The sequence below is a fragment of the Corvus cornix genome, chromosome 2 (assembly GCF_000738735.6).
Source record: "Corvus cornix cornix isolate S_Up_H32 chromosome 2, ASM73873v5, whole genome shotgun sequence".
In the NCBI taxonomy this organism is placed as follows: Eukaryota; Metazoa; Chordata; class Aves; order Passeriformes; family Corvidae; genus Corvus; species Corvus cornix.
The window spans coordinates 29,412,675-29,436,815 of record NC_046333.1 but is presented as its reverse complement, the minus strand read 5'-3'; the positions used below and the strand labels follow the sequence as shown (position 1 = coordinate 29,436,815).

The 24,141-nt window shown below is 38.0% G+C and overlaps 1 protein-coding gene across 1 annotated transcript in view; it reads right to left on the bottom strand.

Annotated features, from left to right (window-relative positions):
* The window catches only part of CNTNAP2 (contactin associated protein 2), a 1,031,909-nt gene that overhangs the window by 46,685 nt on the left and 961,083 nt on the right, over positions 1-24,141 (bottom strand). Inside the window, exon 21 of the mRNA XM_010398652.4 lies at positions 15,757-15,850. Coding sequence (XP_010396954.1) covers positions 15,757-15,850 — 94 coding nt within the window. The remainder of the gene's footprint in view (positions 1-15,756; positions 15,851-24,141) is intronic.

Sequence of the window (24,141 nt, the reverse complement as noted above, 5' to 3'; positions counted from 1 at the left end):
ACAGAGACTGGCTGATTGTGTGGATATTTCAAGAAGCCTTTAAAATTCCCCTAAACAGCCTGATTAAAAGGCTTTGCATGTGGAAAATAGAGCTGCAACCATGGAGGTTCGGATTAGACTGTTGCATGGGCCATGCCCCAGTTGTACTGCAAGGAAAAGGAGAAATAAAAGCAGTAGATGAATGTGTAAAACTGTGAAACAGTCTCTATTTTCATGTCAAATGCTGATCAGGGTGTGAACCACTGCAAAAAAGCACTGATACAAAGTCTCAGAGCCCTGCTGAAGAGCAACATTTCCCAAGACTCAAAACCAGGCTGGTGATCAGCTGTCCTATGGCAACACAGGGCTTTATGTAAATACAAGAAGATTTTGGTATGAATATTTCACCAAAAGAAAAAGACACATAGCAGATGAGGAAAAAATTAAACTATTGCCCAAAAGCAGAAACAGTGGAAGAGGTAATGAAATGACAAACAGTGAAGTACAAATATTCCAGCCCCTTCCCGACTGTCCAAGTAAAATTCATAGAACAGAAATGCTTCTTACTGGTAAAATACAATGAGAAGATAGAGCACTATCTACTTCATTTGGAGTGCCTACAATCTCTTGACAAAGATAGAAATGCCACAGCTCCATGTCATGAAGAGATGTATTTCCTGCTGATTTTTTCTTTCTTGGATTAATTTTTTTTCTTGGCACCATTTAATGTATTTGTCGGCAACACAAACAGTGGGATTGAGTGCACCCTCAGCAAGTTCGCCAACAAAACCAAGCTGTGTGGTGTAGTTGACCTGCTGGGGGGAAAGGATGCTATCCAAAGGGATTTTGATAGGCTGGAGACATGGGCCAATGGTGGGTCACATCAAAGGCCACGTGCCCAGCAGATTGAGGGATGTGATTTTTCTCCTCTGCTCCACTCTTGTAAACACCCCATCTGTCCAGCTCTGGGCCCCCCAACTTAAGAAGTACCTGGGCCAGGGGAGGGCCATGAAGATGCTCAAAGGGCTGGAGCACCTCTCCTATGAAGACAGGTTGAGAGAACTCTGGTTGAGAAGAGCCTAGAGAAGAAAAGGCTCCAGGGAGACCTCAAAACAGCCTTCCAGTACCTAAAGGGAGCTACAAGAGAGCTGGAGAGAGACTTTTCACAAGGGGCTGTAGTGACAAAAGAAGGGGAAATGGCTTCAAACTGAAAGAGGATAGGTTTAGACTGGATATCAGGAAGAAATCCTTTACAATGAGGGTGGTGAGACACTGGAACAGGTTGCAAGGAAGTTGTGGGTGTTCCACTTCTGAAAGTTTTCAGTTCCACATTGTATGCGGTTTTGAGCAGCCTGGTCTAGTGGAAGGTGTCCTTGCTCATGGCAGGGGGCATGGAACTAGGGGATCTTTAAGCTATCTTCTAACTCAGGCCATTCTATGATTTTATTAATGCCCTTTCAATTTTAAAACAATGCACTGAGGGTAAACAGGGGTAAAGGATTATTGTGAGATACCAATGAGAAGAAAATTAGATAATTAAAATAAGATTTTCTTTTAAAAAATGAATATATAAGACAGTATTCCCTTCCCCAAGGAATGAATTTATTCTTTTCTGTCAAAAGGGTAATACTGAACAAGCTGGAAAAACATTCGATCCAAATTGGAGACCCAACTAGAAAATTAGATATTTAATTAATACATACAGAAATGCATGAACTGTAAAATCTCTGGAATGGAAGAATATTCAGGTAAGATTTCACTGGAAAATGAGAAACGGCATTTGAATTGATAAAGTAGATGCAGTGTTAACATACTGAAGAAGGCACACCTTCTAGGAGGAAATAAATTTCTTTCTACAATCTGCTTAGTATCATTATACTTGAAATTATTTCTAGCTTATATATTGATATAAAAAAGTATAAAAATAACCATATAAACCCCAGCCCCTTTAAGATTAATGATTAAGACTCTTTAAAACTTTAAGATTAATGTACGTTTTAGTCACAAAATACACATATTAAATTATTAGGGCAGAGAAATGAAATCCTTGCTGTTTTCAGGTGCTAAATCATTTGCAGTATGACTAAGAGAAGAACACCAGAGAGTTAATATTCGAAGAAAAAAATCCAAGACCTAAGGAATCACAGAAAAAAGCTCTCCATAGAATGTGCAGAGATTTTTGCTGAATCAGCTTAAGTAGAGATTTTAAGTAGAATTTGATGGCTTATCTGGAGTAAAGCTTATGATGTTTCACTAAATGTTTGGCATCCTCGGTCTCAGGGGCTTTCTGTTCAAGTATTTGATGCTGATTATGTGATACAGCTCACCACCTATCTATTATAGTTTTCCATTCAGTGTTTTCTCCCCACCCTCCTTTTTCACCACTGTTTTTCTGTATCTCCTTTATTCTTATTTCAGGTGTTTCTTTCGTCCCTGTTTTATTCCAGATATTATCATCAGTTATATCCTTTATTCTATTGTTGCATCTACCAGTTCCCCTCTACTTTTTTTCTGGTGGGTTTTTTTTGACAAATACTTTTCTTTGAAACCTTAAGCATCGTGGTTGTTTCATGCCCCTGGGTGATGTGGATTGGTAGACTGCGGTGGGGTGATAAAACAGTTGTTGTCAAGACACCTGTCTCAGACCAGAGGAGTTCTTCACAGAAATCTGGTAAAGTTGACTTATTTGAGAAGCCTCAGGTACTCCAAGAACACAGGCATGTGTGAGAGTTTCTGTGCTAGGAAACCTTAGTGTTGTTCATCACGATCTCTATGTTGAACTGAAGTACTGAATCCTCTAAAATATGATAGGCTTCCTCCAGTTCTTAATACTCTATTACTGATTGAAGCAGTTTGGTGTAAGCTGAGGCAAGAGCAAAACCACTAATGATTGTTTTCTCCGAAAAATCTGCACTTCTCTTTTTCATCCCTCTTCTGAAACTGGTGAAAAGAAACACTTTAAATATTGCTGCTGGTAGTTTCAATCTAATAGTGAGCTTTGTGACAGTCGCACGTCTGACAGCATTGAAATGCACAGAGAACACTTAGTCTGACACATTAACAGATGCACAGTGAGGCTGAAATATTCTGGATATGCTGAATTTGCTGGGCATAACATTTAGCTGTGCATCTGTGCATGTAGCCACAGCATGTTCCAGTTCATGGCATGTGCAAAGCCGAGTTTAATTTCATAGGCACAGTGGTGAGTTGTCCAGGATTTCTGAATAAGCAACCTTCACAGACTATCTGCTGGGCTGCTGAGTGGATGTGAGTCAGAAGAAGAGCTGGAAAAAGGAATGTGAGAGGTGACCTGTAAAAGCAATTTGTGTCTTTTAGCAGCTGCCAAGCTAGTAGGTATGCATTTGCAGAAACTCTATCTGTGGACTCTATTTAAGCATGCTCAGCACCAAGCTCTGCCAGAGAAGCTGAGTAATGGCACAAGAAATCCCCAGTACCCTTTAGAAAAGTACTTGGGATTTCTGTGGATGAGTCCATCTGAAAACTGGAAAAGATTGAAATGAGTATTTTTAAAATTTCTTTTCTCCTTGTCTTCAGTTTGTTACTAATAGGAGGAGTTTGAGTCAGGCAGCAGTTTAGATAATAAAGGTGAACGCTAGATTGAGATTGCAGGAGTTTAAGATGTAGAGAACCCTGTCATTTTGCCTTAGAAAATCTGTGGCTAGTTGGTGTGTTTGCCATAAGAGGCTGGCGGATGTGTTTGTAAATCAGTTAAATAGCAGAGCAGTGAGGTTGCTGGTCAGAGAGGGGCCTTCTGTCAGCTGCTCAAACTGAAAAGGTCACAGCAAGGGTAGCACTGATCACACGATCCTGTTCATCAGCTTGTCCTTGCCTATGGAGAGGGAGAGCAATGTGCTGCTAATTTTGTCTGTGACACTGAATTACTGTGACTGGAGGTCCAAGAGGATGGAAATGAGCCAGCCCAAAACTTGATGCCCTCTGTTTAAGATCTGTGAAAGTAGCACAAGCTGAAGCCAAACTGCCACACGCTCAGCTGGGACAGTTGTTGTGCATTTTGACAGGAGATCTGACTTTGTTAGGGAATGGATGCCAATCCACAATAATTAAGAAGAAGCAGATGGGTGAGGTAAAGATATATTTGCTCATTTCTTTGACTTGTGGTCAGGCAGTAAGAAAAACACAAAGGAACAAGAAAAAACTGGTACCTCCCAAGGACAGCTGATCAAGTGCCATTTCCCAAACCGTCCGTTCCTCCAACCTGGCACCACAGAAGCAGGACGACCCTATTTGATCCACAAGCGTCTGGCATCAGCCATCTTTCTAGCTTATGGACCCTGTTGATTTGTCGCCACCGTTTCGTTCCCTATGTCTTTGTTCCTCACAGCCTCTTCCATGCCACTCCTTAGTCCCTTCGGCTCTTCGTTATTTTCTCCCCCATCCAGAGGCATTTACCCAAATTTGCTACAAGAACCTGATATTCAGATGGCACCGCTGCTGCTTAAGTCTCACAGAAAGAAAATTGTCTAACCAGTTAATATAAATTCCTACTTTTTTTTTTTTTCCCCAAAACATAGACATGTTTGATGATTACCATTTGAGTTCTGGAAGAAAGGAGGAAGTGTATGCAATCTGGTCATGCTAAGAGCCTGGAGAAAGCTGACCTGCAGAGCCCTGCCATGCTTTACAGACCACATCTCAGCTTTGGGTGCCTGGGCTCCTGGTGGCTGGGAGCCTGAGGGCCACTGAAATGTCAGTAAGCAGAGGAGAGAAGGAGCTGGGTCCAGAGCAACAGAGACAGCATTCTCAATCCATCTGCAGCAACAGGATGCAGCCTGACCTGAGTGTTGCTGAAATAAAAGCTGCCTGCTGCAAAATTTAGATGTGAGCTGCAGACACATTTAGATGTGAGGGAACTAGGCAGAGCAGTAAATGGAGTCAGAGGATGAGGGTGGGAGGAGAAGGGAGATACTGGCTAGCCAAGAAGCCTGCAGCAAGTGTGTGTGTGAGGAGAGCTCCCCGAATTTCTTTTATTTTGGAGACAGCTGAAGCAATTGAAATATTACTGAAATGCACAACTTTTAGTAATAAGAGGTGTCCTAAGCCTGCTGCCCTCACATGGGGCTGTGGGGAAGCTCAAAGGCAGGCAGGCTGGGAACTGGGAGAGAAATGCAGGGGAACTTGTGTACCTGTCTGCCCTATATTATGATTTTTCTTGTGTTTAACATGGCTTTTAATTGGACTGAATACATTACTTTAACAATTATGTACAAAGTAAATTTCTTAAAAAAAAATAACAGCCATAGGTAAGTCTTAAGGAAGAACTGGAAATGACCAGCTGGGAAGTAATAGAAATTAATTTGGTGTGTAAGTGCCATGCACACCACTGAAAAGCCACAAAACCAGTGCAGAAAGAGCTGGATGTGCAGCACTGTTGATAAAGCAATCACACTGGGAATACAGGATAGTGTCTGAATGCTGTGATGAATATCTTACTGGATAATTCGTGATGAGGGAAACTAGAAGGAGGGCAGATCCAGGTCTGAACACAAAATGGGAGTTTGTCAAGCTCATCATGTCCCACTCTTCCTCCCTGTTCCCCACTCTCTCTCTGATCCTCTCAGAATAAAGTGAAAATGCAAAACAACTCTAGTATTTCCCATTCATTTACTTTCCTGTATGAGGACAGGGTGTAGCCCATTATTCTAATTCCAGAAAAAAACAAACTCCTTCATAATTTAATGCTCTGGTTTCAGTGCATCCCTCAGCAGAAAGGATGTGGCACACCACAAACACCACCCAGGAACCAGATGCAATGCAAACTGAGCTGCTATACAAGCATTCCTTCATCCCTGGAGGGGACACTATTACAAAGTCAAGATAACAGACTTAAGCAATTAAGATATGCTCTATGCATTAATGGAGAGAAATCTGTGGATTCCTGCAAGCTTGCAGGCACTTAGTGGAGAGCTGCTACATAGGCTCTTTTCTCAAGGTAAAGGAAGTACTGGAAAGTATGGCAGTGTAAAAAAATATTTTCAGCTGACATGATGTTACAACACCACTTAAATGTCCTGCCTTCTCATGCTGACCTAGAAACTCAGCAGGGTCGTGTGCCCCCTGATATAACCACGTCCAGTCCTTTGCTCTGAGCAAAATAATGCTTAGGTTTGCCTAAGGGAATGTAAAATGCTTTGAGAAGCTGTATTTGAAGTTCGTGTCACTCCCTCTCTCCTGTAGCTTTTGCAATCACCAACTTCTGCACTTTTAGAGTCAGATCAGTTTTAGCCACTGATACACTGCTGTTTTTTCTCCATATGCCCTTTTCTCCATATGTTGGTTTTCCTCCATATGCTCTTTTCATATATAGAGGGTGGGTTACAGAGAGCTCATTAGCCTTTGCATGTCCTTCATAACCTCTAACTCTCATCCTGTGATGCCAGGAAGACAAATTTGGCAACTATCTTATTAAATGCATATTTTTGTCTACATTTAAATTAGTGGAAAACTTAAGATGCTACCTATGAAAAATGCAAAGAAAGTCTTTAAGTCCTGGTCAAACTAATACAGAAATAGTAGACCATTCCTAACTTCATTAGTCAAGTTATTGACTGTCTTGCAAAGAACCCCATGTGATTCCCATGATCCCACAATCCCATGTACAGAAGCAGGAAACCAAGAGGTTGCCATTGCTCCAGGGAGACTGACAAATATGCTAATTTTATGTTAAGTGAGCATTTACTGAGTGAAGAAAGTACATATTTTCAAGGTGCTAAACTGAAACTAAATCAAATTTGGCTGAGAAAGATATGACAGATTGATGATTTACATTAGCAATTGTAATAGTATTTTGCTTTGAAGATGTCTCTCAATATCAGTATTTCTGAGTTGTCTCATCACCCACAACTCAAAAAACTCTTTTCAAATTGTTCTAAAAACAAAGCTTTTTTTTTTTTTTTTCTGGAGTATTTATTTTGGAGTAGCTGGAGTAGCTGGAGTATTTTAAACAATTCAATTTTTCTGACACTTGATGATAAATTCATTTCTCTCCCTGGACATTTTTGAAATAACTGTATATATGATGGTGCAACTTTCACCCAGTTTGGATTCTGCAACTGATAAGAAGGAACAGGAGGCAATTTTTTGATCAATAAGCATTTCATGTAACAATGAGACAGATGACAATCTCTCTCCCAAAAAAGAAAAAGAAAATTCAGAACACAGTCTGAAGAGGACAGAAAGTAGAAAAAAAACAGTGGCAGTATATATTATCTTGCTATCAGACTGAACAAAAAAAAATGTTACCTTTTGGTGGGAGACTGACTGTAACCTTACTCAACTTCTTCAGTTGCAAGTGGGGTACAACTCTGGTGTTAAGGTAGCTGAGAGCCACTGAGGTAGATTTGTGAGTTCATATAGTCATAAAGGAGAGATTTCTAGGTAGTGGTCTACATTTATGGGAGAGGAAACAGGCTTCTCTAAGAGAAAGTTGTAAACATGTGAGTTTATTCCTGTTATATTTAAAGGAGCTGTTTATGAACTAGTCACTGTACTGCAGATTAAATACAGTTTTATTATGGCATATAAATCTAAGAATCAGTGACTGTCATGGTCAGTGGCATAACACTGCTACTATTATGTCAGATTTAGTATCAGAATAAACAACCAAGCTGCAGCACAAGGAGCCATTAGTGATGTTGACTGTGCTGTAGAAAACCTTTGAATCTAATTCAGGAAGCTATTTAAACTCAATGCTATCCCTAATACTGTACTACACTATCCTACCCTATCCTATCCTATCCTACCCTATCCTATCCTAGTACCATATGACATTATTCTCTTGAAATTTCGGCAAAACATTCAAATAAGGTACCCTAATTTAAGACCCCTCCCCCCCAAAATAAAAGAAGGAAAAAAGCCCAGCAAAGGATATGACAGAATCATTTCAAATAATCAGTCTCTGCTGAGTGGTGTCAGCTCTATTGGCTTGACAAGTTTTAAAACAATGTCACTGATACAACCGCAATGCCTGTTGTTATTTACAGCATGGGCATAGCTGAAGCCATTGGGAATCCCCCAATCTTCTGAGTGAGTTCCTTCTCCATGACAACTAATAGTGTTTTAACTGTACCCTGAAATATGCAGATGTAGAAAGCATTACTGTACCTATCAGAAAGGGCTTATTTAGAGAGTGTATATATACAGCTTTAAAATTTGCTGAGCAGAAACACTTGAAAATAGACATCAGACAGGTTTTGGTTCTGTAATTTAAACAATGAGATAATTTCTTTTAAAAGAAATGCAAAGTAGCCTACAGTCAAAGGTCTGGCTTAATAGGAAAATGTTGAAGTGTCTTTCCATAATTTATATACTTCTCTTTCTTTTTGTGATAGTGGGAGTTAAGCAAATTATTCACCATGAATAATTTAGTCTACGAATTTATAGTTCTATATAAAGGTCCTAAAGAAAGATTATCTTATCTTCACATTAATTCATTGCTTAATATTGTTTGAGGAACGTGTTTATTTTACTATTTCTTGGATATACTCATGCAGAACAGGTGGTTTTTTTTCTTCTACAAAGAGCAGCAGCACAACATAAACTTACTTTACATTCTATATACAGTCTACGTAAGCGGAGTTTAGTAGTGTGAAGATTGTGTTGAGCCTTTGAACAGAGATAAATTTCATCCTAAAAAGCTGGAGAGCTTAAAACTGCATGGACAGGCCCAGGCTTCTCGGAGAGAAGGAAAGCTGTCCAGGCCTAAGGCAGCTCTGAGCCCTGACACACAAAGGTGCATTAGTGCAGCACTTCTCCAGGATCCCTGGTCCTACACTCCTTTTGGGGGTTTGTTCTTTCAGGCACAGGAGCACATGCCATGAAATTCCTATCTAATTCATACTCCAGAAACTCCCACATCCCTTGTTCTTCCCAGGTTCTCCAGCAACCTGAGCAAACTTTCTCCTAGGAAAGAGATTCTAGGAAACCTCTGGTGCTTCTGGCATAAGAGGCCACTGCAGATCAGAAGAGGACACAGGCACCTTCAAATTATCAATGATGGGAGTGAAAACTAGTACAGCTCTTGAGGGAGACGTTTGACTTGATCCCAATGAGCCTCTAAAATACGGGGCCTCAGTCGCTTCCCTTTCCATCTGACAACCTCTGCAATATTTTGGTCAGTCTATGTGTTGTTTTGTTATGATTTTTCCCTAAGTGAAACAAGTGTCAGATAAAACCTGAGCTTCTTTTAAATTTTCAAACAATGAGTGAGTTTTGAATAAGATGTAATTTCTTTATCTGTCTTTACAAGAAATGGCATGGAAATAATCTGCACCCTTAGCCAAAATAATCTAGCCAGAACACTATTTCTATAGCTATTTCTGATCAAAAAATTAGGGCATATTCACATTTTTTGGGAATGTTTTATATCTGGAACTATGGGTAGAAGTTGCACAAGCCAGGTAAAGTAATGTAAACTTTTAAGACCTGTGCCTTGGCTTATTAAAGACAATTTTTTTGTCAATTCTGTCTGTTATCTTAGGGCAGTTCTATTCTAATTTTTGATTTTTCCTTTGAATATACTTGGAGAAAAATTATAAGATACTGTACTTTCAGCTTCAGGAGTACCTCTGACTTTTTCAGACTGTGTAACACTTTTTTTTTTTTTTTTTAAGTGATTTAAAAGCCTTGAAGGTGCTCTGAGTTCTTCAGTTTCGCTATCTACGCCATTAGAATTTCATGGGGCCAACAGCACATTTTATTGATGTCAGGTTTCTTTGGCACTTGAACGTAGTTGTGTCTGAAATAAATTAGTATTAGATATTACACAGTACAGGCAATATAATTCCTGTCTTCCTGTGGTAGGGAAAAGTTGTATAACCAAGATATGCCACCTTAACAAAATACAGGAGTTAGGAAAAGGTCAGTCTAATTACTAGAGTTTAAGTTTTCATTTTATTCCCTTGCTTTTAAATAGTGTTATCAGTGTTTTGAATGTCAGATAAGACTTGTGCAAATACTCTGTTCAAGATGGCACTAACCAAATTAAATTGCCTTACAATCTCCTTTTCTTTTCTTTTCCGTTCCTTTCCTTTTTTTTTTTTTTCAGAGCCAGTAGATTAATACTTTGGAAAGAACTGTAAAACAATGGGATAATTTTCTCAGCAAGATTCTGTCGACTGATTTATATGAAACAATTTTCTGAGACATGTTAAAGCACAAGTGAAATAACTTTAGAATTTAGGGGAGTACTGCATCCTGTTAGAGGCTGGTTTGCTTGCTAGAAGACCATGAGAATAAAGGGTGACCTTCTGGAGCTGTTGAATGCCCATGAAAGATTTGAAGACTGGGAATCAGTGAAGTCTCTTCACAGAGAATAGTGCAAGAGGAAATGAAAAGGCAGCTGCCATTACAAAGTATGAGAGGGGCTGAGAGGTGAAGAATCACCTGAAGGGTAAGAGTGAAAAGTTTGTGGGAGGAAATGGCTCCAGCTGATTTTTGGAAGAGCAAAGCTGGATATACTCATGACAACTGAGATTACCTAAGCACCTAATTTAATCCAGTTTGCCTGGGGTTGACCATCTGCCTCTCTGGAGTTGCAGCAGATGAATCCTGCAATATTCTGAAAAATGGGAAGAAGATGTTGCATGGATGCTGAGAGGCATCAATGAATATTTTTGGCTTCTCTTCTTCATTTTAGTTCTCAAATAAAAGACAAAATTCACTTGGGCTACCCTAATTTCTGACTCAGAAGTTATTTGGGTCAAACTGGCAATTCTAAGTGTTTATCATGTCCCTTGGATGGGAGACCTGTAGATGGGAAATATTCCTTTCTAAATATGGCTTGTAGGTAGGATTTCTCAGAGAAAAACCAGACGGATCAAAACCAGAGATCTGGAAGAAAAGAAAAATTACTTTTATTTCCATCAGGTTTTGACTAGAAGAGCTGTGGAACATTTCTGCCTTTACCAGAAACACTTCAAAGAGTGAGTATGGACAGACAGATCTGAGATCAGAGAGACAGACAATAATAAATCCCAGAGGTGTTTCAACCAGGCTGATAGCATTATACAGGAGGAATAGGGGAAGGAGAATTGTCCAGATGTTATATTTTTGTATGACAATTCATACATAACTCATGCAGGGGAAAGCACATCTTTAATATTCTACCTGCTGTAGCAGGAGGGCTCCCAATATGACAATATGCATTCTCACTGAGATTACAATACTGAATGTTAATGCTGGTGCCCAGAAATGAAGCAGCAGGAAGTTACCTTGAAGTAAGTTGGTGGATGAATTGACTGCATACTAGCTGGTTTTTTTCTCATTATCAGTGAAAGTAGGCTGAGCTACCCTGCACTCAGATTGTCTCTCTGCACTGCAAAATGAAGGAGAGCAGCAGAGCTCAAGCTGTGGAGCTCTGAATGCCAAACTACTAACATATATAATGAAGTGTTAACCTCATTATGATCATGAAGTAATAGTAGATACATGTCAAAGATGTGTAGCAGAAGAATACTTTTAAATTATTCATGATCTATTTACAGCTCTGCACTATCTTCTAAGATGCAAATTTAAAAGCTGACAAAAAGTGCCTGACAGTATAGAGATCTAATTCTAAACTGGTGTTTTATATATATATATATTAGCATTAACTTCCTATCAGGTGATGTCAATGTCTAACAGCATACCCAAACTGAGCACCAATTAGAACTATGCCTATATCCTTTGCAGAATTTTTAAATCAAGGCTATCAAAACCCCCTTTTCAATGATGGTAAGTGTCCTCAAAGAGATAAAGTGTTCATTCCTTGGCATGAAACAAACCCTCTAAGTGATAAAACTCTGCAGTTGTGTGGAAGCATGGACACTGAAGCTGATTTTGAAAGTGTGTGTTGGTTTTGGTAGGATGAATTACATGGGAGGTCGTCGATGGTTTTCAGCTACAAGTGTTGAAGCACCAAATTGCCAGGCTTTTTCTATAGAAAAGAAAGTATCTTATCTAGGAATAAAGAATGATTACCTCTTGGAATAATTGCCATTAGTCACCGCTGGAAATTCAAAGCATTTTGAACTTTTGCCTCCTATTATTCAGTATCTATTTGTAGAGAGAAGCCATACAACAAAAAAGCAATTCTTCTTTCTATACCTACCTAAGCCATGAAGCAATGTCATTTATCTTCTCCTTTTTGTGAAGTTTTTCTGTGTTCTCTCCTTTGCACATTTGAAACTAACTACTTGGCTAGTAGTTAGAGTTGGTCTTACCTCCCATCAGTTCGAGGTGGTGAATGTCACAATGAATCCAGAGAAATGTCTCCTCACCAATTTTAATTTTCACCACAAACACCAGTAAAGAAACAGAAACTCCAATCAGGGAACAATAAAAAAGTCTTTACATTAATGTCAGGAAAACTCCACCACATCTAGAAATTGACCTTCTACCACTTCTTCTCAAGGAAACTGACTTTTGTGAAAAGAATCCAGGCCCTTGGGGTTGATTTCTAGGGCCTCTCTTTAGCTGTAGAGTGATGGCAGCTGCTTTTGTAAGAAGGAAGGCAGACCTGAAAGGTGTCTCCCCTTTGGCTACTTTTACTAGAGGTCCCTGAAGAACACTAGCTTGAGGCGGAGACAAAAACAGAGCCCACAGAGGTGAGCTGCAGGGACAGCTGTCAATTCTGAAAATTATAATCCGTGTGATGATGACTCATATTATGTCAATTGTTTCCAAGTGGATATTTAAGTATTTCTGAAAAGATACAATTTAACTTGGAGTGGTTGGTGGAGATGAAGGCAAGAAGCATATTTCCTTTACTTCCTTGCCACTTTCTCAAAACCAACTCTTGTCTGATCTTGGTGTTTCTGTGCTCACTCATATATCCTGTTAAGAAACTCTCAAATTATTTCTCTTCACCAGAATGACACTTTTACAAAATCATGTGTAATTATGTCTAGCTAATTCCTTATAAATACATATTAAATGCCAAGGAAATGCACCACTTTTAGTTATAAAGTACAGACTAAGACAGTACAGGTGTAGGTCTCTAAAAAGGACATGAAGACAAAGCTGAGTATTGCATCCAAACTCACTACGCTTAATGGAAAAATCAAACCTCTGCTCTACCTCAGTAATGAGCTTCAAGTTGCAGCCTACATGAAAATAGTAGATGGCGGTCACATTGTCAAACTTTTGGATTTTTCTCTTCATATCTTATAATCCAGATAGCCAGGTTCTCCATTTTGCCTTGTGTGCAAGCCCTCAAAGCCTAAATATATGTAAATACCAGATTAAAGAACTTCCTTGAAACATTAACAATACTTTTCTATAATTTTTGTAAAATCCTGCATTTCTCTAGAGCTACTATTTTTGTTACTAGACATTAATGTAAAAGAAGATTTTTCATTTGCTGTCTCCTTTAGCTTTATTTCATACCTCAAATCATAATCCATTTTTCCTGGGTAAGAATTATATACTAAACGCCTTTACCTCCAGTTTTCCAAAATGCTAAAATTATTTTATTTCAGTGTTTTTCAAGCCAGTGAACAAAGGCGTTTTTTAAAAAGTATTTCAAGGAAACAGAAAGCATCTCAACTTAAAGAAGAAAAGTTCTCCCTGATTGCAACTCAAACATTTTTGTTGTGGTGTCTGATGTGATCCTCCTGCTTTACAGAAAATATTATGAGCAGTTATGAAGCAACATTTTATTAATCAACCATATTTTTGTAAGACCTAGAGCAGAGAGAGGTGTTGTATTGTGGTAGGTGTTGTACAAGGGATCATTTCCGATGGGGAGCAGATGAACTCCCTATCACAGCAAGCACAGCTGTGGCAGGAGCGGCTGCTCCTATGCAAATAACACTAATAAAAATGGAAATAAGACAGACAGAAGACCAGTTTCCTAGTAAGATTGTTCCAGAGTGCTCTTCAAAAACCCATCAGTCTTTAAAAATAGGGCCTTGCATTCATTTTTGCTGACAAATAAGAATTGCATGGTATGGGAACAACAGAAACTGAATGCAAGTGATGCCAGAGTAGCAGTGAAATGGGAGGCTACTCCCATATTGGCCATTTGGAGAATGTAATTGCATATGGGCACAAATTGCAACTTGATCTATGTATCCACATCTTCTGTTGGTTCTAATCCCTCTCGACCACTAAAATATGCCTAGTCAGTATGAAGTGATAGCTAGAGGCTTTAAAGATACTGAATTCTATGTCTACTTTGCCCTTCAAACTGCTGCGCTTGGGTAACCCTGTTAACTGAGCTCTTCCCTCATTCAACATGACTCCAGTAAACATGAGTTTACTCCATGAGACTCCAGTTCAACATGAGCACAGTAAAGCTCATCAACAGACATGGTCAGTTATACAACAATTTTACACTGGGAAATCCATCTCTTCACAGTGAAGTTCAATTTTTCTCTGGTAGAAAGAATAAAAAAGAATAAAAGTTTTGTTTTGTTTTGTTTTCTTGTTGGTTTCTTTAGTAATGATATGTTCTTCTGCTTAATAAAATGTCCTATTTTGAAAGACAATAACAAGCAGAAAGGAAGAAGCAAAACAATCATATTCCCAAAAGGGCTAATATAATCCCATGCTGTTAGAAAAATTGAGTCAGAGCACCAGCTCTGGTCTAGATGCCTAAATTAAGTGAGGTGAGGTGGGAGTGCACCCAGTTTCCAGAGACTGACCAAAATCAGACTGCATCATCTTTTGTACCATCAACAGAAGTGACTTGGAAAGTTCCAGAAAATAGTTCATGACTCTCCTGATAGCCAGAAATTTTAAGACTTTTCATTTCCTATTTCACAGAAGTTCTACATGTTAAATTTTAAAACCGAAACAAATAGAAAAGTGTATCTACAAAAAAATCCCATTAGCCATGTGATCAATTTCTTTTTCACTTCAAAAAACAGTGCAAAGGGATCACAGATTAACGCCTTAGCCACTTAACAAAGTTTGCAGTTTTCTAGATTAATCTCTTCACTGAGTTCAAGCAAAGCATATCTCTGCACAAAGCATTTAGAGGAAATAATATTAATTCCCCTTTATCTCTGAAAAGGAGAAAAAGCCCTCCTTTAAAACTGCAAATGTTGGGAAGAATTGATTCTTGAAGTGAGTAACCCTGGAAATTCATGTAAGAAGTCAGTAGCAGAAAAATTAAGCAATGCTCTATAGGATGGTCTAAAAGTGAGGCCAAGGCATCTGTATTGCCCCTTGAGTTCCTCTGGGGAGCTGGCCAGGAAACTGCTGCACTGGAAATAACCGTGAGATCCATAAAAAGGATAGAAATTGTCCAGAGGAGTGTTGCTGCAGGTGTTACAGACTCCAAAGGACCTTGCTGGTGGGCGTTCCTGTGAGAGAGTGACGGTTTGCCAGAGTGATGAGGGACAGTTATGACACAAGAGGATGCACAGGGATAAGAAGGCTGTCTGCATGGATAAAGACATTATACAAGGCACACAATAACTTCACAGTGAATGATAATATTCAAAATAACTTCAATATCTCCTGATAGAAGCAGTGGTCTCAGTAATTTCCTTTTATTGCCTCCATCTGACACTGAGAGCATAATGAAACCTCACAAAGACAATGTTACAAGGGTCTCTTTGCCCTTATCTTTTTTTTCCCCATGCATGGCAGACAATTACTTATTTGTGTGCTCATCAGTCTCTGTGAACAGGTGAACATAAGGCCTCCTTTAAGTATAACTCCAGTATCACCACTTTCTGAACAAGAATGACGTGTCCAGCAAGCATCCTGCTACACACATATCATTGTTCCAGGTATAAAGTGAAGTCTTACCTATAACTTTTCCTAGGAATAGTGCCTTTGGGGAATTGAACTGAACGTCAGATGTGGCTGGCAGGCTGTAACTTGTTGGAGGATAGTGATCAAGCTGGAGAAAGAGAAAAGAAATGATGAGTATTTTGAACTGATCTGCTTCTTACAGTTCTGATCAACCAGGTCTACTTCATGGAGTTTATGCCATCACTTATAACGTCTAATACACTTGACTTTCATTTTCATAAAGGGAAAACAACAGTAAACCCCCTTCCTTCCATATCTGACATATCCACATTTCCCCAGGCCTGGAGAATACCTATACTGAATATATTTTTGTTCTGATTGCTGAAGAATCACATCAGTTTTTGCCTATGTGCTTCGATTGCTAAATATAGCAACAGCATCAATAATAAAACAACTTATTCTTTCCATAGAAATAGATTTCCATTTGGGACCTATGTTACTGTTAAAGCTACATTTACATAGCTCAGGTGTTGGGCATTTTTCTTCTCTCAGAAAAGTCATAAATTAATAAGGCATTCTTTTTTTGCACTACATGCTTATTGCTTTCTTGCTGAGAATGTTGTTCAATTTTATTGTGATGATGCCCATTGAAACCTAAATAAATTCAATAGTAATCAACTTAGCTAAATAGTTTAATCTACAGGAAATGCATATTGTCCCTCATATGACACAGCAACCATGTTACATTAGCATATTTCCCCCTGGTTTTTAGCTATTTAACAGAAAAATGTGAAGAAAGAGAGTAATAAAATGAATTGCCTGTGCTTAGTAATAGTGCTGTTAACAGAGTTTAATATAGCTCAATAGAGTTTTGATGTTCACATTTCATAAAGGTAACTGGGATGAATTTTTATCTCTACTGTTGTTATTTATTTTCTCAGCCTTGCATGTTTATTACACAGGCTTAAAGAGGACAGAACAGTAATAGTTTATTTTATTCTGGCCTTGCCTTGGCACAAAACAGGATAGAAACTAATATATGTAATTTAAGACTTTAGAGGGTACAATAGACTGCAGAAGTAATTCTCAAAAAATGGCAACTCTACAGGGCATGCAATATTTTCACATATCTTTTTGCCATGTTTCTAATTTCAAAATGTTATTGTGCATTACTTTGTTTTAATGATACTGCAAATGCTCAGTTCAGTGGTTAAAAGTAAATGAATGGCAGGTAGCATAGAACTGAAGGGCTGAATCCCCTGATACCCTGGAATACTGTGAGCTCAGGTAAAGCCTACTGGTGTCATGAATCTGCAGAGGCAACCATCTCAAAAACTATAATAATTGGAGGAGTCCTGTCTTTCTCATAATTCCCCATAAAACCCCAAGAAGAAAAGTGTATATATGTAGTAGACAGGAAAAACAGCCTCTGCAGTTTGCAAAAAAGGTCTAGCAAGTCTTAATATTCAGAAATGATTCTTAATTTGTCTTAACTAGTATTCACACCGATTATTTTGAGATAAATACACGGAAAAACATAGTTCCATCTTCTTACTCAGAAAATAAGGAGCTTCAGTTTGTTCAGAGTATCTTGAACAGTTTTTCTTAGATTTTTAATAAAGAGCAGAAATACACATTTTACCTGAAATGAGAGTTATATAAATGCAAATTCAAAAGAGTTATTTTTGAAAGGGTGTAGTCAATAAAAAGGGTTGAAATACAAAACAGATTGCAACCTCAACCACCTCAGGCCCTACTAAGTACAGACTTAAGTGCTTACTATTGGTTTTCCTGATGGAAGGGAAATGTTCCGACATCCAACATGGCAAGTGCCAGACCCATTTTCAATGGGAAATGCAGGCATATCAGGTGCGAAAAAATTCTTATTTCAGGAGACAAATAGAAATGGCTCAGATCTCTCATGGTATTTACCCTTGTGTTATTAAATGAAAGGTGTAGACTTTAGAGAGGTGTATCAGGTAAAGATTGGTGAAGACTAATCCACAAAACACTGGTTCTCCATTCTCTCATATGTCAAGAGGTTAACCTCATGTAACTTTTTTGCCTGCAGTGGAATTGTTTCCAATACATACTCAGGATTCATCTTCTAGGTTTTCCTTTTATTAATATGACTTCAAATATGCTGAAGAAACTCTGACAAAATAATCTGGCATAATACTACATGCATTGGTCTCTGTCAGTATCATCAACATATAGGTTCTTTCTTTTTCAGAATCAATCTGGAGCAATTCTGAAATATTTCTTTTTGTGGTGATCTGGAATCTGAGCAGTGGTGTTGATAGAGCATCATTAATCAGATAAAATATGAATGAATTAAAATAATTATCAATCTATGATTTAACTTATCGACTTATGGTGGATGTCCTAAAGCAGTAGCCATGTGCCCACTGTCAGAGCAACAAATAATTAGTAACAAGTAATAAAAAACCCATCCCTGCCTAATGTACATACTGCCTTTACCTGGGTACAATGGTTGTGTCTGCAGGACATACATCAAAATGAAAAGTCAATTTAAAACATGAACCACTGTGAACATTTGCATGCACAATTACAGAATATCAAATCCTGCCAGCTGCATTGTGAAAAGACTGTCTTCAGGTAGTGCTCAGGATGTGGAAAGGCCCTCTCTTTCCCCATCTTGGAACAGGTTAGTTAGCAGTAACCTTGGCCAGATTTAAAAAAAACCCCTCAAAAGTCCTTCCAATGACCTCACCTTCCCTTGGGACTTCAGCATAGCAGAGCATTCTGTCCTGGTACAGAGGCAAAAGGGGTTGCAATAATGAGGCTAATGATGTGTTACATTGCAGGCTCTAACAGGAACAGACACTTTACTGCTGAGGTTTGCTCATTTAAACAGACGTCTTGTACTGAATAAAAACCTGAATCTATCTGCTCACATATATTTTTCACATCCCACTGAAGTCAAGGGAAGATATCCCAATGGGTTCAGCTATGGATTGTCTTAATGGCTGTCTGAAGTTTTGGGTTGTTCTGATTCCTAGTTAAAATAAATCTCTACTTAAAAGCTGTGGATACCAATTTTCTGGAGCAAACATTCCTGATCGGGTATAGAGCCAGATCCTGCTCCACTGTCAGCCCTGGGGTCTCTTGTCAGGGGACACCTGCATTGCTTTCCAGAGCTTTGAGTGACGCCCTTCTCTAATCCTGGCGCCTGGAATGAAATGATGCACCACAAGACAGTGGGTCTAGGGAACAGTGGGTGAGGGAATAGGGAGATTTCTGTCCACTTGCTTTTATTGCATGTATTTGTACTAAACTAGGATTACCTAATAAAAGAAACTTTTTTTTGTTTGTTTGTTTTAGAGACACTCAACCTAGGGTTTCTTTACAGGTCTGTGAGTTAAAGCAGCACGCTGAATTCTTTCCAAAGTTGTGTGTGACTGCCATCCAGTGGGGGCTCCAGTGTAAGCAGCTGGAACGGAGCAGCCTGCAGTCTTTGCATGAGATACTAGCCTCTCAATTTAATAGAAGACACATAATAAAAAAGGAATTAGTAGTGTCAAATGATATTTGAAAAAAGTTATTACATTATTTAATGAAAATTAAATAGAACCCCTGCATACACAGACGTCGATGTAATGATTTTGTATTAAATTAGTTTTAAAATTATATTTTAGATTTTTCATTACAGCTACTTTTCTTTAAAAACTGAATAATTTAATTTGAGCTTCATACAAACATACAGTGTGGCTTTGAGTGTTACACAGATGAAAATAGGTGGCAGTTTCTGAGGAACTTGCAGTTTCAGTTCTGAAGTCACATCACGTCAAGGCAGACTGCCTTTTTCTGAAGTTGTTTGGATTTAAGCAGAAGTTCAATAAAATGCTCTTTCTTTTAAATTACTGTTCACTTAGATAATAAAACTAATCTTGATGGGAGTTCTGAGACTAACAGAGATATCAGTCTAAGGGCAAACATAATGTTTGCATCACCTTAGTAGTCTTGGTAAAAAAAAAGGCATGAACACAAACACATACCTTATATTCACCCTGTGGATATATTTATATCTGAATCATTGTCAACCCAGCCTGTGCACTGCTGTGAAGTTAAGGTTTTTCTTTATGCTGGAGATATTTTATTTTAAAAAATTGTCCAAATCAGATGGAATAATAATGCTGTAAGGTTTAATCTCACACCATCTGACGTCAATACATCTCTGCTATTGACTTCAGCAATAGCAGGGTAAAGAAGGGGGTGTTATCATCATGATCAATATAGTATTTCTCTTCTGCATTATTGTGATGATTTATCACTTTTGTTACAAACTTTTCTAGTCCTGAACAAGGGCTTTTTGTGCTAAGTTCTATAATAATACATAACAAAAAAGGTTCCTGCTCAAAAATGCCTACAAAGTTAGCACAGACTAGGCATGAGGCCCTAAGAAAATAACAAGGTGGTATGCAGGTGTTTAGATGGAGCTCGTCATGAGTATGATAGCAGTGTATGAGAAAGCAGGAAGATGACTATGAAAATCAAATGGGAGGTATTATGCCATTCTTTTTATTGGTGAAATAAAGATGATTATTCACCTGCTAAAAGGTTAGGAAAAAACTTAAAACAATATTTTTAATACTGTGATATTTGATTTTTTTTTTTTTTTTTTTTTTTTTTTCTAGTACAAGAGGAAAGGAGCAGACTGGAGTGATAATTGTGTAATTCCTTAGGCCGATCACGGCCACTCTCGCTGCAATTCAGCTCCTTCCTTAGTGTGGCACTAGTGCTCCACTGATGTGCTTCTGACGGGTCAGGTCCTTGACCCAGGTTAGTGAGATGAGATCAGAGCCAGAGCAGGGACAAGCCATGGACTGTAAATGAGTAGTGGATCCAGAGAAACAGTCAGGACCATAAACCCAGCATTTTTTACTGCCTTAGACTGTCACAGACCTGCAGCCTCACTGCTCATCTGGAACACAGGAGGAGGTACACACTTCACCAATGTGGAGTAAGGCAAGCTAAAGGTTTGTATTGTGCTTTGAGCTCTGCAGACGAAATTTCTATAGAGGTATAGTAAATATTATTTTAGGAACCACTCCTGAAAATCTGTTTTGCTGGTTTAATGCACTGATTTAGCCTTAAGCATTTTTTTTTTTTAAATAAAGGTCAACTACAGTATTTTATCATTAAGTCTCTTTTATGGAGGGATATATATTAAATATGTGATTAACATGTGATACAGACAGAAAAACATAGATACATTGCAGAAAAAAACCCCCAAATATAAAGGTTCATTTTTTTTTCCTGGTTTAAAACTTGAATCCTTTATGTGCAGAAAGCTTGTATATATGTCTGAAAGCTGCTGTTGCTCTGCTAAATAATGACAGGGATAATTTGCCTCCCTCTAAAAAACAACAAAAATTTGGATAAAATTTAGAAGGAAATGTAGGAACATAGCTCAAAATGTAACAGAAGCACTGATAAGGAAAGGGACACTATTTAGTTTGGCTGCCTTCAATTGAAACAATTCTCTGATGCTTCTTTCACATCTGTTGACTTTTTATTGCTCTCTTTAGTAGATGAATTACAATATATGTTAACAGAAGCAATAGAAAGTCATATAATGCCAAGTCATTAAAATTAAAGAGATCTACCTCAGGTACCTAAAGATGACTTTCACAGGACATTAATTTGTCCAATGTGTACTTCCATATAATGGAAACCACCTATTTCATGATAGGTTTTGACTTTTTTAGCTTTGTCTTGGACTCTGGAATTACTTAATGATTTTTTTATTTTTTCCTTGTTTCTTTAATTCCAATAAAATTGTATCAAACTAGAAATCACACAGGCCAAGGAAGACACACACTCATCACTGAAAATGCATTATAGAAGAAGGAAATAGTTTCAGCATAAGCCAATGTAAGTAACACATTTGTGAGGTGGATAAGCCTGCTGATACGCTCTGCAGACCTTCGCTCTGCTCTGATATGCAGACTCAGGAAATATCAGACTGTACCGTGCTCCCTTCTGACCTGAATGGCCTTAGCTTTATTTCCAAGGAAAACAGGGGTGTAGGGTGAGGAAGACATTTCACTTCTGGGTCTTATCATGATACATAGCCTAGACATGGGCAAAGTTTGGGACCAGGCAGCTGAAACATGACTCTGAATCCAGCAACACAAGCTCTGCTAAAAAGATATGAGAAAGATGGATATGTAAAAGAGTTCCTCTTCTATGGAGGAGTTTTACAGAACAGAAAGTAAAGAGGAATATTATTCCAAAAGGCCTCTACATTTGAAACTATCTCAGCTGATGCAGAGGGTAAAAGTTTTGTAAAGATATATACTTCATCAGCCTGAGATGGGGGTATATGGGTCATGTTTTTCCCACTGTGTATCTGCGAATAAGGGAAAGATCTGATGCCATGTCCTTATGTTCAGGGTGAGGATATTCCACCCGCTTGTTTATTGAAGAGTGAAAGGAGTTCTGGTTTTTGAAAATATTTTGTCTGAGATTCAATGGGGATGTGCTGGCTTACCTTGGCACGTGCCACTAACCAACTCTGTCACACACAAAAGGGAAGTACAAGTCGTTCATTTATGAGGTTCCTGTCTACCCATAATTACTCTTTTTAACTGAAATATTGTGAGTCACACTGCAAAATAAAGAAATTGAGTAAATTCAGTGAAGGTTTAAATCAACAAAACTGCTTGGAGCTCATGGTCATTCTGTGAGCACAAAAGAACAGGTAAAAAATTAATAATAAGTGAATTTTTTGGTCATTTCTGATTCTGGGACACACAATTGAAATTCTGTTCTGCTGTTTCTCGCTGTTGTTTACAGACACTTTTGAGTATTGAACACCTGGTCATTTGCAACCTCTGGAACATCCTTATAGTTGGAAGATCAGGGTCTGTAATTATTTATGTTTTGGAAACCAGATGTTGCTTAGGGTAATAGTCATGATATACTATATCAATAAAGCTTTGTTTTATTTTCAAAAGTTTATTGATAGCTATTGATAACTTTTTATGCTACTTTGTCACCTATTTGTGAAAAAAAAACCCAACAAAAACCCCCTATATTTTCAAACCTGAGTAAAAACCACTTTCTTGTGACTTCTGATTGAAAAAAGAGCTTAGCAGTTATGGGTAAACTAAGTGCTAATGCATTAAACATGCAGATCTAATGTATGGCTCTCCTCTAGAAAATGGTCTGAGTTTGCCTTTCTGTGGCACTAGCATTTTGAGTAATACATTGCCACTACAGAAGGGCAATACATAGTGAAAAGGATGTATCCCCAGGGATTTTAAATAATTCATTTCAGCAGGAAGGCCTTTGTTATTGATAGAACAAATGATTTTCTTTTTCCTTTAAGAAACATGTTTGGAAATTCGTTAATTATTCTTTCAATATAATAGAATTACCTGGGTATTAGGAAACAAAGCACAGGGTTAACTGTTGCATTGATGTTAACTATGGTTTACATGTTTTACCTGTGATTAAAGTCCTGGATACTTAAAACATGTTTTATTCATGTCAGCAGCTATGGAATTTGTAAATACTCTCTGACTGGCTCCTTTCAAATCATGAACAGTTCTTCCCCATTCCCTACCAGTGAAATGTTAGCTAAACCAGCCTTCAAATTAATCTGGTGTCTAGACAATTTACAGCACTACCCAAAGGAGGCTGAGGCAGCATAATTCCCAGAAAATGAAGGACATAAATAAAGATGGTATTTCTACATCATTTTGATGGCATAACAATCATTGCCATTTCTAATCCTAGGGTAAATGTTTTCAAAATATGACTCAAAGGGACAGTATTCAGAGAAGAGTTAAAAAATTGTTTTCAGTCTCAAAAACTATAGATAGATGATGGTATACTAAAATAGATCCGTTTATTTAGCATCTTGCAGACAAGATGAAAAGATGTTTTAATCAGCATCTCTAAGAAAGTGTGAAGGGGAGTGACACCTGACACTAAACATTTCTTTCATCTATCAAGTATAGACACAAAGATCCCAAAGTTAAATGTTGAAGTCTGCATAATTCAAACTGTAAATTAGGTGAAAATTCTTTACAAGGATGGTACTTACACAGCATAAGACATAGCCAAAGGATATGGTAAATTTTCTATCATTTGAAGTCTTTAAAGCTAGATAAAATGTCTTTCTAGAAAATTTATTTTACTGCTATCATTATTTTTGGGTTAGCTGCAGAAAATAATTTGGGGAATTTTATAGCCTCTCTTAAGCAACAGCTCAAACAGTGATCATATTCTGTTGAGGTTTCAAAATATAGGAAATACAATAGCTAGGTGTAATTCTACAGCATCAATAATGATGGGAGATGAAATTATAGCCTCACTGAAATCTATAAGGAAGTTCCCACTCCCTTTAATGAGAACAAAATTTAATCTACAATTATAAAATCTTTGATATAGTCATTGCTTTTAAGA